The sequence below is a fragment of the Paralichthys olivaceus genome, chromosome 2, assembly GCF_024713975.1.
Source record: "Paralichthys olivaceus isolate ysfri-2021 chromosome 2, ASM2471397v2, whole genome shotgun sequence".
NCBI lineage: Eukaryota > Metazoa > Chordata > Actinopteri > Pleuronectiformes > Paralichthyidae > Paralichthys > Paralichthys olivaceus.
The window spans coordinates 17,406,540-17,419,669 of NC_091094.1; the positions used below are offsets into that span (position 1 = coordinate 17,406,540).

The following is a 13,130-nucleotide window of genomic DNA, read 5'->3' on the forward strand; positions in this document are numbered from 1 at the left end:
AATGTTTAATGTGATACAAGTCCTAACATAATTGACTAAGATGAGACGTTCAAGTATTGCGACAAAGGTTTTACACTTGTGTAGAAAAGTTGGCACATCAATAAATGTTAAGTATGAAAACTGCTACAGAAACAGTTGTAGCAAGTAGGCTATGCATTCATAAAGCATATTACTTATGCTCAATGTTATATATAGATACTTATACAGAAATGGACAGAGCCTTCTGTCTGTACTCTGCGTTTATTCTGTCTATATTATTGCTCGTCTCCTGAAAGCATCCAGATACAGACAAAACAGATGAAACGGAGCAGCACAACTAGAAATGGTGGGGGGGCAGTGTTATCAACAGTTTAGGCCAGATGAACATGGGACACGATGAAGGAATGTCAACGATGGCAGAGACTTTATGAGTTTACAAGAAAATACAGGAGTGATGTTTGCACACTTTTCTGAAGAGTTGAATTATCACAACTCCATGGTCGACACTTTTGGTGTTGTCAGAGACTCTTTATCTCTTCATACACAACAGTGGCATCAATAATAAGGCTTGAGTTTCCACTCCACTGCTCAAGGACAGTGTCACACACTGAAATGAAATGAGACTGAATCCTTCCTCAACCTAATGCATGAAACAAACACATTTCTATCACTTTCTGCACATTATTTTTGATTGATTGAGTTTTGGCACGAGCTCCTTTTAATCCACCTAAGATGATTTCCATCACCTTGTGCTGCTTGTGCACTCAGCTGGAGCAATAGCAATATTAAACAGTAGTGGATGTAGCTTACATTCACATTTTGTTTCAAACACACTTAGCCTGTGTATGTGATTGCTATGTTTTCATTTTGTATTTTACACACTGTTGTCATTCTGCTCATTGTAGCAATATAACAAGTATCAGAGTTAGGACTTTTCATTTAAGACAACAATGCGTTACATTTTAGGGGAACGTTTACTGAATGCTGCTTTCCCTCACTCTATGCATTTCCTGTCACACCTTTCTCACCATCCACTCACAGTCTGATTCTGCAAACTCTCAGTGCCTCAGCCCTGTCTGTTTAATTGCCTTCTTAAAACCCAATCTTCTTTTTTAAATAGTTTGAAAAGCAAGACCTTGATTCTCTGCTAATAATCCCAATGGGCCCAATTTAGTAACTAATTTAGGCAAATGTTATCTAAAAGACTTTCAGAGGCGCAGCTGGCTTCCACCAGGGTACCAATTTCAGGACTGGCTTGCAGTTGTAGAGGGTTTGAAAGTTGTCCAGCGTGTTGAAGCTGATCCTTGGGGGAGCTGTCCACCCAATTACCCTAAATAGACCCATTATTTCCTGCAAAATATGACTTGTTTGTAAAACAAGTCCCTTTGGAAAGGTCCTTTTCTTGCAGCATGCACATGAATTATAAATCATAATCTCCATCGATATACATTTTCACATTCACATTGGACCTTTTCCAATGAAGTCTGTTCCCCACAGTTCTGTTTGGACCTGTTTGCTAATCAACAGGCCCCAAAATACATCATATAAATAACCTTAATGGACTTCCATGTATTACATTCTTTGCTGCAAACAGGATTAGATCTGTTGGATGTGATAATTAGATTGCTGAGTTGTACTGAGCTTGGAATGAATGAAAAGAAACCCTGACCTTAGTCATGAGCTCTGAGACTCCGTGTTTATTGTATTTGGGTCCCTGATGACACATTTAGTGCAAACACACTTGAGATGAGATTTATTTGGAGTGTGAAAGCAGCAGGAGAATGGATTGGACAATAATGTTTCAGTGTCCTGTGGGGTAGTCAAGTCGAGTCAAGTCAGATTTTATTTGTGGAAGACATATTTTTTATCAAGGCCATTCGTTCCTTAGCAAAATAAGATATATTATCTCGTAATAAAAATGAATAGCTTCAGCGTATAACATGAAAACAGGACAGAAAATTCTAAAAATACAATAAACAGTAATGGACTAACCCTGTTTTATAGAATTAAAGAGTGTTGGGTTTAGAGTTGTCTGTTGGGTTTTGTCAGAATCATTTATTTCAACTTGATCACGTCTTCAACAGTTTTTGAAATACATGGTTGAAAAACAAAAGATATTTTATAGTTGTGGCTTTTTACTTAATTTTTCTCACAACTTCTTTTCTTCCTCCTAATTCTCCTCTGTGAGTTCAACTGTGAAAAGCTATCTGAGAATCAAGCTGTGTAGGTGGGAGGTGTGATCTGCCTCTTTTTTTTACTTTAACTTAAAAATGAAATGTTCTCTGTTCTTCGTCTCTAGTTGATTTAGATCTTTTGACCCACCTGTCACACAGTGCTTTTGATTTTATTAACTATTTGTTTGATTGTTGAATAGGTCTGGACAATATGGCCAAAAAAAAAAAAAAAAAAAAATATATATATATATATATATATATATTTATATATATATATATTAACACTTGATAAATAACATAACATATAACACATCTGAGGTAGATCAACAATTTGTTAAACCCCCTCACTGTGCATTACGTATTATACTGATGTATGATGGACTTTTGTTATATTGCTAGTGATGAAAATGATCAGCTTTCTGTAAATGTTTCATACTTTCCCTGCAAATACTATTCCACATCATATCTGTGCACATTACAACATTATCTTCTGCACGGCTAAAGCACAAACACCTAAGAATATCAGTAGTCGGGGATAATGAATGGCTGCTGGGTCACAGAGAATCATAGATCAAAGGCCAATTAGAATCAGGTTTAGTCTGAAAGCATTAGCAAGCTGATGATGTGGGTGTAGGGATCTCCACCAATTACACTAATGGACATTTCTCGTGATGATTTCAGATATGTATTATGTGAACATTCCCTTCCTCCAAAATATAGTCACGCTGCACCAAGCCACAATACAGGATATAATTAGATGCAAGTGATGTGACCGACATGTTGGTCCTTGGTCTGTGACTTCATTTATAAGATCTTTAATCTTTTCTAATCTGGCTCAGCTTTAATAACCTGCTTCAAGCCCAAGGAAGTGGTGTAGAGTCATTGTGATAAAGTATTAATTCAAAAATATTCAAAACAGATCCAGTGAGTTTTAAGTGAGGGAGAGCATGCTGGTCAATAGGCCCACCACTTTGGTTACATAGACAGTCAAAGGATGGATCCTGATGACCTTATTGATCCCCTAGCTTTTCTTTTTCACTTTCCTGAGAATGATTCAAATATCTACTTGATGGATCAGTACAGAGTTTTACAGACATTTATGGTTCCCAGAGGATGGATCCTTATGATCATGTTATGCTGCATGGGATGGACATTTACAGTTTGAAGTAAAATATCTTTTCACTTGTCATGCAAATCGATCTGTTGATGTCCCCAGAGGATGATTCGTAATAATTTGCTGATGGCTAAAACCGTCAAATTTTCACTTTGTCCAATTCTGTGCTTTATACTTTATATTTTACAAAACTAATGACATTCTCATCAGCCCAAGTCAAATGTTAGCATGCTAACACGCTAATTAAGATGATGAATTTAAGATCAGCATGGTAGCATCATCATAGTGAGCATGTGCGGATGCTGATGATAGCATTTCTGTCAAAGCATGGCTGGGCATTAGCAGGCTGCAGCACAGAGCCGCTAGCATGGCTGTAGGCTCCAGTTACCTTCACACAGAAAACACTTGGTGATAGATCTCTCCGCTGTGTAAAATAAATATCATGTTTCTCCTTGAATTTCTCCTCAGATGTTTCTTGTGGTCTCTGGCTGCTTCACAAGTATCCATGAGTGGAAACGCTGCACCTATCTCAGTTTGCCCAAACGTGGCTTAAATTTGATATATTTTCATTTTTAGTAAGTCTGAACCAGTGATCTATGTGCATTTAGGGGTTGCATTTACTATTGTATTCAAACTCTGGAAGTAGTTTAGCAGTGGTTGCTTTACACTCCCAACAAATGATCTCATAGAAAACAAGGCTGCAGACAGCTTTATTTTACTGTAACTCAGTCATTCTCCACTGTCATCATTTATTTTTAATAGACAGGTTTTGCACAAGAATTTGTCACAGAGCTCATTTTACCTGTGTCTTTTTCCTGTTTTGCTCCAGGAGCGGATTCCCACAGTGACGTGAGCTCAGTGAGTGGCGGCGTACCCTGGGACAGCAGAGAGACATCCTTGGCTGCCTCCACGGCTGCCTCCCTGGCCTCATCCTTGCCTCTGAGGGACGTAATGGATGCAAATGAAGACATTAAGAACAGGGACCACAGCGACAGAGACTCGAACGAGTCTTTGGGCAGCGGCTCGTCCTTTGAAGAGCTCGACATGGATCAGGAGGAGCAGCAGCAGCAGGAGGAGGAGGGAGGAGAGAGGGAGGAGAAGGAAGACGGGGAGGAGAGGGAGCTCCCTGAGAGTGAAGCGGGAGCTCGAGAAGCAGTTGAACTGGTGGCTGAAAAGAAGGAGTCCTTGGGGGACGGAGAGCAGTAGGGAGGATGCTGCAGAGATAAGGGCGGAGGCCGTGTAACACTGGCAAGCCAGAGAAGTTCCTCAGTTATTGCTGGTTTATCTGTCATTTAATCTTGTTGGTGGATCTAAAGCTATTCATGCCATGACCAACATGCCATCTTTCTACGCCATCTAATTGTCTCTTTGAAGCCTGTAGGTTTTGTTAAACTATAATCATTTTTTTAAAGAAATTATTCATGATCTTATATTTAAACAGTCAGAATAGAACAGCGGACACCTTGAGTCAAACTAAATGTCTCTGCAGCAAATGAGGGCCAAGTATTGTTTAATTCTATATTTAATTTTGTTATTTTGACACTTAAGTTAAACATCCACATTGAAGTTAAGACATTGGATCATGATGCAGCTTGTGTGACGTGGATATTTTCCCCCACTGTCATGTCTTGAGGAAATTTATGTCACGTGTTTGTGTGCATTTCCTGACTTCGGTGTCTTGATAAATAGTATTGACTTGGTTGAAAATGTGCAGGAGTCTTGAAATCTTGATGGACCCATATCATTGTGTGACTTTTCTTTCTATTTTTGTGGAAAGTTTGGAAACTGTCAATCACACAGGGGGAATTCTGGAGTAAAACTTTTGTCGACACCAGTAAAGTAAAACCAACGAATCCTCCAGAAGACTCCAAGTCATCAGGACCAGGGTTTATATTAAACAAAAAAAATATGAAAGTGTTTTCCCCTTGAATACTGTACAGAACATTTTATCATCACCCTGCACTCAGATAATGGCTTTAGTTTTTCTCATGGTAATTTCCCCTTCTGTTGTTGGTTTGTTGAACCACCTCAGTTCTGTTCACTCACTTCCAGAGACTAGCTGTGATATGTTTGTAGACTGAAAAAGTTGGTGCTGTGAGACATTAGAAATAATGTACAGCACATGGCCATGGTTGTGTCTTTCTGTCTGTAATAAAAAACTTCAAATCAGATGTGCATAAATGTTTTTGCACATACAAAAAATCTGTAATCTGAATTTTTCTACAGGTATGTAAACTTAAAACCCTCTGAGAACCCTTCTTATCCATCTTTGCTTGTCTGTCTCCCAACAGACACAGAGCAGCATAACAACGTGTGGGTGGCAGTGGAACACATTTTTGTACTGAAGATATAAATGAGGAAGTAAGCACCTATTAACTCATTAAGCCGTCTCTTAAATTTGAACCACTTTCAGGGTGTCACACTGTTATGACTTCCAGTGCCACTGCCTACTTGGAAAAGCTGCAGACATTGAATTCAAATACTGACAAAAAAAGAAATGCTATACTTTCTAATTGTGTTTTAAGATGTTTCTAAAGGAGCTATTTCCCCTGGCACATGTGAAATGATTTGTTGAAGTGTGGATTCTTTTGGCAAGCACACACACTCTTAAAATATAATAACAAAATGTTACTGTTTCCAAATTATGTCAAATTAGCATGAGCTGCATCGATCCGACCAGCGCTTGATTGAGCAATTTGGCATTTTTGTTACAATAAACATAACCCGCTGTGTTTGGAGAAGAGGAAGAGCAGGCTTCAACAGATGAATGATTTTTGATGGACACACGTGTTCTTTAGCCAGCGATCCCCAATGCGCATCATGACCTATAAGGACAAATGTTTTTCCTTCAAATCCGACACTGAAGGCACAGTAATTTTACTGGTTCATACACCAGCAGGGAGAGAAGATATCCTTCTTGCTCCTGGGCAGGTTGATATAATGGTGAGTATTATCTTTCCTCAGTAAAGTGTTATGTGTTTATGAGTGAACACCAATGTAGCAACTTCAGGGAATAAACTGAACAGCCGCTGAGAGGATTAGTTAGTTAAAGGATGAGTTAGTTTGTCGAACAAGCCAACAAAAAGATTTGCTGAGATCTGGATCTTGTCAAAATGATGATTCTATTGATTGAAAAATAGATCAACAAAGATCAACGGAGTGCGGTCAAGAACAATGTGGTAACTCACTCACCCTCTCTCCCCACAAACTCATCAGAATGAGGAATTATATCAAAAACAGTCACAAATATCAAAAACAGACCATAAGAATCTAATAATACTACAAAAATTAATTCATGGCTCCCACAACGAATATTTTTTAACATATTGTTACTTACTGCAACATCAGTATCTTCCTCAAAACGAGAGATTTTTCTGGCAATTGTGGAGAGTTCCAATGTGCAGAAAAGAACGTGATCTGTGAAGGCAGCAGATATCAGTGGGTCACAAATTAAAGAAAGGACACCAATAACTGACTGGAGAAACACATAGGGGGCACAAGGGATCACTGCATGGGTTGAGGAAATGAAAATGATGTGAATTATATGATTTGCTCGAGGTCATCACTGTTGAGGGGGGATTTGGATCATGTGCTGACATACTTCTCACTCCAAATGAGCCAATGTATTTTGGAAGAAAGGTGATCCTCCTCTAAGAGTTAATAGACTTGTAGATTCTTTGCTAAGGACCATTGAAGCTTAGTGGCCTTATTAGGACGTTGGTTATTCCCTCAATTTGTTCCCCCTCTGCACATTGTTTTGTTCTTTTATGTATGCACCACAGAAATGAAGCAACACCATGTCCATCTAGAAGAACCACACATCTCGCCACATAACATAGGGACATGAGATAAATTACATACTTCCATTGCTTAAATCTTAAGCATATTCCACCCAAAGGACCGTTGGTGACATTTGTTGTCTGATTAGACTTGATGAGATCAGTAGCCACGCTGCCCACAGAGGTGTCATCAGTCTGCAGGGACAGATGCCCTCACCACATGTCTGTTGCACGTTCACTTTTAATCTTGGCACGCTGACCTTTGTCCAGAGGCAAAAAAAATGGGAATCAGTCTGGAAGAGACTGCGATGACACACTGGGTCAGCCACTGATTTAATGAATTGTGAGACCCACCGGGGTGTCATGCAGCTATGAGGGCGCGGAGATTATTGCCTTCCCATGACGTTAATTATTAATCTCATTACATTGCACGTGGAGAGAGAAATGAGGGGTGGCTGGAGGGTGTCTCAACATACAAATTTAGATGCCGACCGTTGCGTGCTTTAAGCAGGGAGCGAGAGAGAGAGAAAGAGAGAGAGAGAGAGAGAAAGGGGTTGCATCCCTCTCAGAGCGCGCGTGCCCCTGTGCGCATCACTGTGCCATCTGGGACTGACCTCTCCCCATGTCACAACTTGTTTTTGCGGCTCCCACATAAAACATTTCCACCGTCCGCTGCAGATGAGCAGTCTCAAAGAATCCTTATTTAAACACCCCACACAGCAGCTTTAACAAACAGGGGGCGACTCTTCTGATATTCTCATCCAACCCAACAGCTTTCAACCGGAGACCACACCGCCTGTTCACGTTATATGTGCTCTGAATTACATAATGGTGATTCCGTTCAGACAGAGTCTCTGGGACTCCTCTTGCGCGGAGCAACTGCGCCTTTGTCCAGGTGTCTGAACCTTCGGAGAGTTCAAGCTCCCCTAGGTCGGTGCGCCTATCCGCAGCCGGCGCTTTTATCAGCTGGTATGTTTGAATATACTGTTGCCACAATGAAGATTCTGCAAAACCTCGAGTAACAGGTAGATTTGAAATTGTGTCTAATCGAATTATTTCAAATTTTACTAATCATTTCTACAATCTGGCATATCCCATTTCTTATAAATTGGTAGTAAAATGTCTAGTATCATCTCTTGATGCTCTGGAAAGTGCTTTTACACCAAGACATTTTTTTTCTGTTTGTTTCGTTTGTGTGACTTTTGAAAACCTCCAGCATCCAGCGGCTGGTCGCGTGCTCGTTTTTTTTTTACGCAGCACCAAGGACAGCTCCTGGCGCGCGGCTCCTTCTCCCGCACGCTTCACGCATGGTTCAAACTTCAGGCATCACTCGCCTCCTCCGTTCATCCAGCTCCGGTGCACTCCACAACCCGCTCCGAGTTTAAGGCTTAAAGAAACCACACCATCGACACTGGTGAGAAGGATGCTGCTGCTGCGCTGGGTGTATACTCTCCTCTCATCGCACGGCAGCGCTGGAAACCAACTCACCCCGCACAGGTAAGGGATCCTGTTCTATTGGGTTTTTTTTTGACTCGACTGATTTGTGCGTTGAATGTCCTGGGTGTGAACTTATTGAGAAGCTGAATGGAGTGAGTCTGTGCAGGGTTGAATCTGATGAGCGGACCTCACCTTTTCTAAATTGTGTTGACAAAATCAGTTTGTGCGTAATTGTGCCAAATATTTCTTCGTATTTTCTCTATATTGGAAGCGGTTTACCATACAGATATCACATTTTGCCTGTTTAATATTTACCACTATCCTCTGGCCATAGCCATGTCTACACTTGCTGCTTCCACATGTGCGAGCCTGCTGAAAACTACTAAACAGGCGCGGCTGTACGGGCTGCAATCCAAACAGCCATGTCTCCAATCTCTCTGATTTGGGTAATCACTTTGCGCAAGAAAAAAAAAAAGTGCGAAACGCTGCCGAGAAAAGTCGAAATTTCAAAGAGTCGAGAATTAGTTTGTGTGCCACAGGGTGTTGGAGAGAAGATGTGTTACGCACAAGCACGGTCCATTAAAACACAGAAGGCATTTTTTCTTCATAGTTTTATTCTCCTACCTCGTGAAAACGCATCTATGCTCACTGCCACTATAAACAAATAGAAATATAATAATCAGAGTGCAGATCAACATCGCACTTGTGTAAATCAGCGTGGAAACAGTGAGGTGGGCTGTTGTGTGCATGTGTGACGGACTCTGTGTTATTCTCCCATTATCAGATCATCTGGAGTTCAAAATAAATGTTTAAACACTGTTGGAATATGAATGAACACCCCAAGGTGCAAAATATTTAGAGCCTGCTTCGCCAATACTGAACAAAGTCATTACGGGCAGTAAAACATGGTCTGTGGATGCTTCCTCTGGTCCCAGGGGCATCAGTGCTGCATGTTCAGCAGATAAAAACAATATAATCCCTCTAAGTGCAACCCCTTCAGTCCACACAGTGAGTCATGAGCTATACACACCTTCATTTTATTATTTATACATCTGACAATAACTGTTTTGCTGATAATTAGTATTTTTGAATTAGAATAAAAGCCTCCTCCAGTAAAGGATGCAGAATAATGTGAGACCAGCATTCACAGCTCAAGATGTTGATGACTGTAAATTATTCAGGTGATGGCCGACTGAAGAATAGAACATACACTCCACTGCCATCCTCCGAATCCAGTAATAAAAAGTATGGCAGGAGGAGGTGAGGCTGTCTGACCGGTGGTTCCTGCACTGCTCAGTCCCACATCCTCACCTGTTACTTTAACTTGAGGAGACACACAGTGTTACACGAGGACACGAGGAGCGCTGTTAATTACAGCGAGTGCGATGCCGGGTAGCAGCAATTAAGAGTTTGGGAACAAAGCAGAAATAACTAATTATCTGCAAAGAGGAACTGAAACTGCAAATCTCCCTCTTAACTACTTGTAAAAGCTTCAGCCGGGTGTCTCTATAGTACAAGCAACTTGTGTGTTGGTATCAGTTTTCTTATAGCTGCAACAGTGATGAACCAATAAAGTGTGTATACCTCCACCAAGGCCCAACATCTGCCCCCTGATCTGGATCAGCACCAAGTTAAATTGTTTTTTCCCATTTAAAGTTCCATCATAATCCATCCAGTAGTTTTTGTGTAATCTTGCTTACAACAAACATACAAACGGACAGGGGTGAAAAGATAACTCCCTCCTGAGCCCGGTGGTTTAGGGGTAGAGAGGTCGGTGGTGCAGTCATCCCTTCCGTGTGCCGAAGTGTCCTTGGGCACCCGGTTTGCCCCTCATGGCTGGACTGGCAGTGTGAGAGTAATGTGTGATCGAGGAAGTGTTGCACACAGATGCACTGTATATGGGTGTATGGTAAAACTGTAGTTTTAAGTCATCAAGACTAGAAAAGTACTACATAAATACAGACCATCCCTTGTGCAGTCGTTCTAAGTAACCAATAGGGCCAATAATTGTCTGTCTAGTTGATCATTAAACTTTACAGAGCATGACTAAACTTTAAGTCAAGAGACATCTGCTTTAGCTCCATCATCACTCAGGCGTCTGACAATATGCTCCGGTTGTATCAGCTGCCAGATACCAAAGATTAAATTGCTGTATGATGAATCCCTGCAGTCCCATCAAAAGGACAGTTTAATAGCTTAGTCTTCCTCCACGCACGCACGCACACACACACAGACACACACAGACACACACACACACACACACACACACACACACACACACACACACACACACACACACACACTCACACACACACACACACACACACACACACAGGTACGAGTGAGATACATGAGTTGGATGTCTGTCAGTGTCGTCTATAAAGTCTGATCTATACCGTACACCTGATTCCTATAACATCTGTTAAATGAAATATTTAATGGCCCTCTGCACAAATGCAAATGTGGGTATTTATGTGCTGATTTTCATTCTGTAAGTCGATGCCAGTTTATTGTGTGCTTCTTATATACGTAGCAAGGCATGGAAGATAACTAATTAATTTCAGGGGCAAAGTTTCAGACAGAATGAATGGAAACGCTTTCGCTGTGTGTGTTTCAAGGCAGTGCAGTAGTTACACTGTGTAGAAACTGGATTTCAACCAAAATAAACACTTTCAATGGGTCTGCAGTCAGCCCAGCATTCAGTGACACTGATCTTGATAAAATCATGGTGAAGTAACAATGGATTTCTAAAATCAGTCTTACTCCACAGAAAGTAAAGTTCATGTGACTCTCAGAGTAGAGCTAACTGCACTGACTGTACATGGCTCATTCCTGTGTAACATTTGAGAGATGAGTGATAATGAACTGTTGTTGATCGTTTCTTCTTCCAGCTCTTGATGAAATAAGTTCTGACTCCAGTGATATTGAAGTGATTAGTTGTCGTTGAAGGAGGAGAATAAATAAAAAAAATATTCAAGCTCAGTATTTAGGGTAACTTGGGATATTTGGGGTGTAAAGACAAAAAGACAGATTTCTTGATGACGTATCAGAGTCAGTGGGCGAGAGAGGTCAGTGATGCTGAGCTCTCTTTACTTCTCATGATGCTGATGAACCTTAAAAAGAAATGTCTTCAAACATCGTGAGTGGCGGCAGCTGAGCAAGTGTTGGTAACAACAGGAGTTTCCAAAATTGAGTCTGAGAGACTCAGGACCCCATCATGTTGCAGTGAATCTTATGGAGCTATAGATTTAACTGCTGCAACTGATGCTAAAACTAATCCGTCATAATCACCTCAGGGTTGATTGATATATTTTTTAGTTGCATGGTTTTATCTTAAATCGAACTCTTGCTTTGTAACAATTATGGCTAAATGTGCTTTAACTAATTATATTTGATTCTTGGAAATCATTTCCTGACCCTTAATTCTTCCTCCATATCTCACGACCCTCCAAAAGGTCCAGACCCCTAGTTATGAAACTACTAGATTACAGCATTTATACTGTTCTACAGTTAGATTGTGAATATTTTGAGAATATAAATGAATTAAAGATGCAGTTTCCACACATTAATGGATTGTGACATACGTCGACTAAAATTTGAAATGAGTAAAACTAGTTCATAACATAGAAGCATAGAAATCTAATTTTGTGTATCAGTATTTTTTATATGAATTCCTGTTCTGGCAATCATCTCGTAACCCACTAGATTAATCTTGACCCCTCGTAGATGTCATGACCCAATCACTGCAATAAACCTGAACCTGAAGCTCCAGAATTTTAATAACATTCTGGTGATTTATGATCAGAGCTGTGGGGTATTTGCACTGTATTTTCCACACATCAGTTTGAGTTGTAGTGTGTAATTGCATGTATCAGACTATTAATGACAATTTACCCATGTGATTATGATGTTTAACACATAAAGCAGATCATTCCATACTTGAAAACAAGTGAAATAATTAGAAACGTTGAGTTATTAACATGTTGCATGAATTGTTGAGACTTTGAATGAAACTTTCATTTTGCAAAGGTGAAATTAAAATGAGAGAAGCTGGAGCAGCTATTTAAAATCAACCCTGACTGCACTGGAATATTTAAATGACGTTATTTAATTACAGTCATTAGTTCTGAAACAGCTCTTCTAATGATTTCCAGAAAAACATGGTGTTTCAGGCCACTCTCTTCTCGCGGTGCAATTCTGTGACGATGAATAATGCAAATGTACAATAAAAAACAAAAGCACCATACGTCCATCACAGCGTTCGAGTCAATGGAAGGCCTGGCAGTAATGATCTCTGAGAGACAAAGAGAGAGGATGAATGTTTGATGAGGAAGGCAGGATGGGACTCCTGGGAGGAGAAGGGACTGCTGAACACATGCGAGGGATTCCCTGCTTTCCAGGTGGAGAGAGAGGAGGAGGTAGATGAGGGGGAGGTGCAGCAGAGACAGAAAGATGGAGCAAGCTGTTTGTAAAACAGAGGCCTATAAGCATATATGCTGTAATGAGGGTGACTGTATGATCATCAGGAGGATATGAGCTTCCTTCCACTTCCCTCTCTTAAATGAAGCTTGTGTGAAAAGAGTCCGAGCGATGCAGTGAGCCTCTGAGTTGACTGATGTCTTCTTCCTAATTGCTGTAGCTGCTTCA

General features: G+C 40.6%; 2 protein-coding genes across 4 annotated transcripts in view; both read left to right on the forward strand.

Annotated features, from left to right (window-relative positions):
- Positions 1-5,436, forward strand: part of tex264a (testis expressed 264, ER-phagy receptor a) — a 64,093-nt gene extending 58,657 nt beyond the window's left edge. Inside the window, exon 4 of the mRNA XM_020087144.2 lies at positions 4,097-5,436. Coding sequence (XP_019942703.1) covers positions 4,097-4,473 — 377 coding nt within the window. The 3' untranslated portion in view covers positions 4,474-5,436. The remainder of the gene's footprint in view (positions 1-4,096) is intronic.
- Positions 5,437-7,661: 2,225 nt separating this feature from the next.
- grm2a (glutamate receptor, metabotropic 2a) overlaps positions 7,662-13,130 on the forward strand; it is a 30,669-nt gene continuing 25,200 nt past the window's right edge. For 2 of the 3 annotated variants that reach the window (XM_020086390.2, XM_020086391.2), the window contains exon 1: positions 7,662-8,543. The gene's annotated coding sequence lies outside the window, so the exon portion shown is untranslated. The remainder of the gene's footprint in view (positions 8,544-13,130) is intronic. The other variant, XM_069539661.1, reaches the window with a different exon arrangement.